Here is a 4,178-nt window from a genome sequence, read left to right on the forward strand (position 1 = left end):
AGCTCAGCCTCGCGGATCTGATACAGGTTGGAAATGCGTCCTTCAAGCTCGGTGACTTTCTCAGCGAGGTGCAGCTGTCACAGGATGGTGAGGAGAGTGGAGCAATGATAGCACCCTGTTTGTACCCAGCTTGTCCGAGAGAGCACAGGTAATAATAATAATAATAATAATAATAATAATAATATGGTTGAGCATGTCTCCAGCTCCAAGTTTCTGGGTGTCCACATCTCTGAGGATCTCTCTTGGACTGTCAACACCTCCACCCTGGACAAGAAGGCTCACCAGCGTCTGTTCTTCCTGTGTGTGTGTGTGTGTGTGTGTGTGTGTGTGTGTGTTAGCCGCCGTTTGTGCCTACCCCGACAGCAGAGGAAGCAGCCGCACGGCCCACTCCTCCTCTGGCCAGTTGCATGCCGTCGCCTCAAACATGTCCAGGAACGTCTGAGGGTCGTCATGGGCTGCCATCCTCTGGAGCATGATTCCAGCAAGCGAGGGGGCTGACGACGCCACCCCCACCCGATTCACCATCACCTCCAGCAGATCAGCCTGTTTCTCCGCCTGGAATTGGAGAGCTTCCAGCTGTTGCCTGTTGAGCGTGGACTTGTCCCGGCTCATAACAGCAACCTCCGCCAGCATCTGCGTCAACGTGGTCACCGGTTGTTGCGAATCCGTCATTTCTACCTGCTGAGTCCCTGTTCAGGTGCCAATGTGGCGTAGTCTGAGCCACTGTGGGTTCTTTCTCAGCAGGTAGGACATGGAGCACAGGGACGCTTCAGCTTTCTTTTATTCAAATACAATTTCATACAATGATACAGAGCCGTTCACAGGCACCTCCTCTGACTTTACGCTGCCGTGCTCCGTCTCATTGTCTCCACAGCTGAGTGTGTGCTCCAGTCTTCTGCCTCCCAGGTCCAGCACGCTACTGTGTTTTAAAAGAGAGAGTGATTAGCTAATGCTATGCAGGTGTGCCAATCACTCTCACCTGGCGCTGCTCTCTGGGCCCTCTCCACACCTCTCTCCTGCAGCTGATGCACCAAGCCCCCTCCACAGTAATAAATGAGGTGAAGTCTCAGACGACATTTTTCTGTTGACCTTCATACAGATTTTTTGGTAACGCTTTATATTAAGGTCCTTGTAATAACCATTAATTAACAAGTAATAAGGCCCTTGTAAGTCCTTACAAGATGCTTATTAACATTACTGTGTGTTTATAAGCCTATATAAGTGTTAATAATGGCATTATAATACAGCTTATAGCAGGCTATAAGAGATTTATAATAAGAACATTAATAAAAGCCTCAAGCCTGATTTCCACCGGGCGCGTTACTGCAGCATAACGTCAGCGTCGCGTATGACGTTGCAAATAGGCAACACTCTAATCAATGAGAGCATTTCCACCGGGCGCGTAGAGTAACCCTACCTAATGCTCGCGTCAGCGTCTCTACGCGAGCATTAGGTAGGACTTCTATTTCTCCGCGAGACGCTGCCAAATCGCGTGAATCTCAACAGAGCAGATCACACCAGACAGGAAGTCCGACTCAGAATCAGCGTAAAACACTTCCGCCCCTTTCAAAATAAAATACAATAAGCAGTTCATGCAGCCTAAAACTACTTCACATCAACATTATGTTATGACCGGGGCACCAGATCGGCAATCAATCAATCAAAGGGTCTCAGAGGATCGGCGACACGGAAGACAAGAGACTGATTGTTGAAGTGGAACATCATACAATCATTTATGACATAACATATTGTTTTTATAAGGATAGATGGTCAGATCAACATATCTTTCACCTCAGAGAAGCAAAGTAAGTTGGTTTTTGTTGTTGTTGTTGTTTACTTTATACACACAGTTTATCCATAGACTGTATAAATAGAGTTTATCCCCTTATCCACCCATTATGTCTTTGACATGCCTTTATTAATCATTAATCTTTATTAATTGTTTGCTTATTGATATTAAAATATACTTTATTGCTCATCTATTATAAGTTAACGATGCACTTGATAACAGTTAACTATGCTTTTTACAGCTAAAGGGATCTAAAGCGAGAACAATGCCTTATTACTTATTAATTAATGGTTATTACAAGGACCTTAATATAAAGCATTACCGATTTTTTTTTTTGCAACCAGTGGACTCGCCCCTGCTAGCCACTAGATGGAATGCAGGTTCAAGGAACCTATTGCATCACTTTTCAGGCCCAGAGGTTGCTGCTGGGCTGCTCCCAACATGCCCAGACCACATTACATCAGAGAGGAAGGTCTTGATAGTGTAATGAATATGCAGAGGACCAGAGACGTCAGTGTGACCATGGAGAAGTGGGCAGGAATGTTGGAGGTGAGATGAAGAAAGGCTTAAGTCAGCTTGTCAGAAAGCTTTGGCCAGAAGACAGATCAGCTGCTTCTCCTGTTTCTAAAGACGGAGACGATGGAAGAGGCTGAACTCTGTTTTCCACAGCTCCTCAACTCCTCCTGCAGGAGACCAGAGCCTCCTCACTTTGACACTGTGCTTATTTACCTTCTGCTGGCCTTCATCGCTCTGCTCACTGCAGCTCTCAACCTGCTGGTCATCATCTCCATCTCACATTTCAGGCACATAACCGTCACAGCAAAATGTTGTTTCACTTGAATCTCTTTTTACTTACAGGAAAAAGAGGCTTCAGACTTGCATATATATCTGTTAAACTTTATATTATTATAAACTTGTTGCAGGTCTATGATTTGCTGTGGTTTTTAATCATTGCTGCTTTTTGCACAACTACGATAGATATTTTTGCTGATACCGTTCACAATGAAGATATCTTTCACTGCAGGCAGCTCCACACCCCCACCAACCTCCTCCTCCTCTCTCTGGCTGTCTCAGATTTTCTTGTGGGGCTCTTTGGGATACCGGTTGAAATCCTCATGAAGCAGACCTGCTGGATGCTGGGTGACCTCATGTGTTCCTTGTATTCCCTGTTTCCTGTCATCATAATCTCTGCCTCTGTGGGGAACATGGTGCTCATATCTGTTGACCGCTATGTTGCTATATGTGACCCTCTGCATTACCCCACCAAAGTCACTCAAAAGGTTGTTGGAATATTTGTTTACCTGTGTTGGACTTGTTCTACTATTTATGGGATTATCCTATCAAATGAAAACCTGAAGCATCCAGGCAGGTACAAATCTTGCTATGGAGAATGTATGGTTAACATTCCAGGACTTGTTGATCTTATTGTTAGCTTCATTATTCCTATTGCTCTCATAATAGTTCTGTATATGAGAGTATTTGTGGTGGCTGTGTCTCAGGCTCGAGCCATGAGATCCCACACTGCAACTGTCTCACTCCAGCACTCTAAGACTGTAAAAGTTCAGAGATCTGAGCTGAAAGCAGCCAGAACTCTTGGTATTCTTGTAGTTGTGTTTCTGATGTGTTATTCTCCATATTACTGCATCTCTCTCACAGGTCACAATATCTTGATCGGATCGCCAACTGAGACCTTCATGGTTTTTCTGATGTATTTTAACTCCTGCTTAAACCCTGTCATCTATGCCTTTTTCTACCCGTGGTTTAAAAAAACTATTAGACTTGTTGTTACTTTTCAGATACTGCAGCCTGACTCCTGTGAAGCTCAGATACTGTGAAAAACAAACTGTAGAATGAGTGAAAAGGATGCTGTCTTTATGTTCTGCATGTGTATTATCTTTTGTAACTAACAACCTGAAAACAATCAGCCAGGTATAATTCCTCTATAAAGAACATACATTGAACTTTATAGGACCTGTTGATCCAGTTATCCATTTACTGTCTTCACAGTTCTGTACATGAGTGTTTGTGATTGCTGTGTGTCAGGCTGGAGCCATGTGATCCCACACTGCAGCTGAATGAGGTGTAATCAATGCTAATATAATCATTATTCCCGGTAAAACTTGCTGCCTGACAGAATATAAAATAAAGGCACCAAATGTTTTTTAAAAAGCACTGTTTGATTGAATTAAGACCACTTATTTTCTTATTTAAATATGTTTTATAAAAATCTTTTTGCATCTGAAATGATATGGTACTAATGCCAACCATGTTATTGATTTGTCAAATGTATCAGTGTAACAAATGTAAAGTACCCAAACACCAGTTACACCCTCCACGTGTCTCTGGGTTTGTCAAACATGAAGTCTTTTATCGCCCTAGAGCCAAAGAT

At 43.4% G+C, this 4,178-nt stretch overlaps 1 protein-coding gene across 1 annotated transcript; it reads left to right on the plus strand.

Moving 5' to 3' along the window:
- Nucleotides 1-2,230: 2,230 nt before the first annotated feature.
- On the plus strand, nucleotides 2,231-3,973 carry LOC131978642 (trace amine-associated receptor 13c-like). Its single transcript, XM_059342352.1, has 3 exons — nucleotides 2,231-2,338; nucleotides 2,390-2,592; nucleotides 2,814-3,973. Exons 1-3 carry the CDS (start codon nucleotides 2,231-2,233, stop codon nucleotides 3,622-3,624), a joined length of 1,122 nt encoding a protein of 373 aa, XP_059198335.1. The 3' UTR covers nucleotides 3,625-3,973.
- Nucleotides 3,974-4,178: the final 205 nt, after the last annotated feature.

This window comes from Centropristis striata, chromosome 10 (genome assembly GCF_030273125.1).
Source record: "Centropristis striata isolate RG_2023a ecotype Rhode Island chromosome 10, C.striata_1.0, whole genome shotgun sequence".
NCBI classification, from domain to species: Eukaryota; Metazoa; Chordata; class Actinopteri; order Perciformes; family Serranidae; genus Centropristis; species Centropristis striata.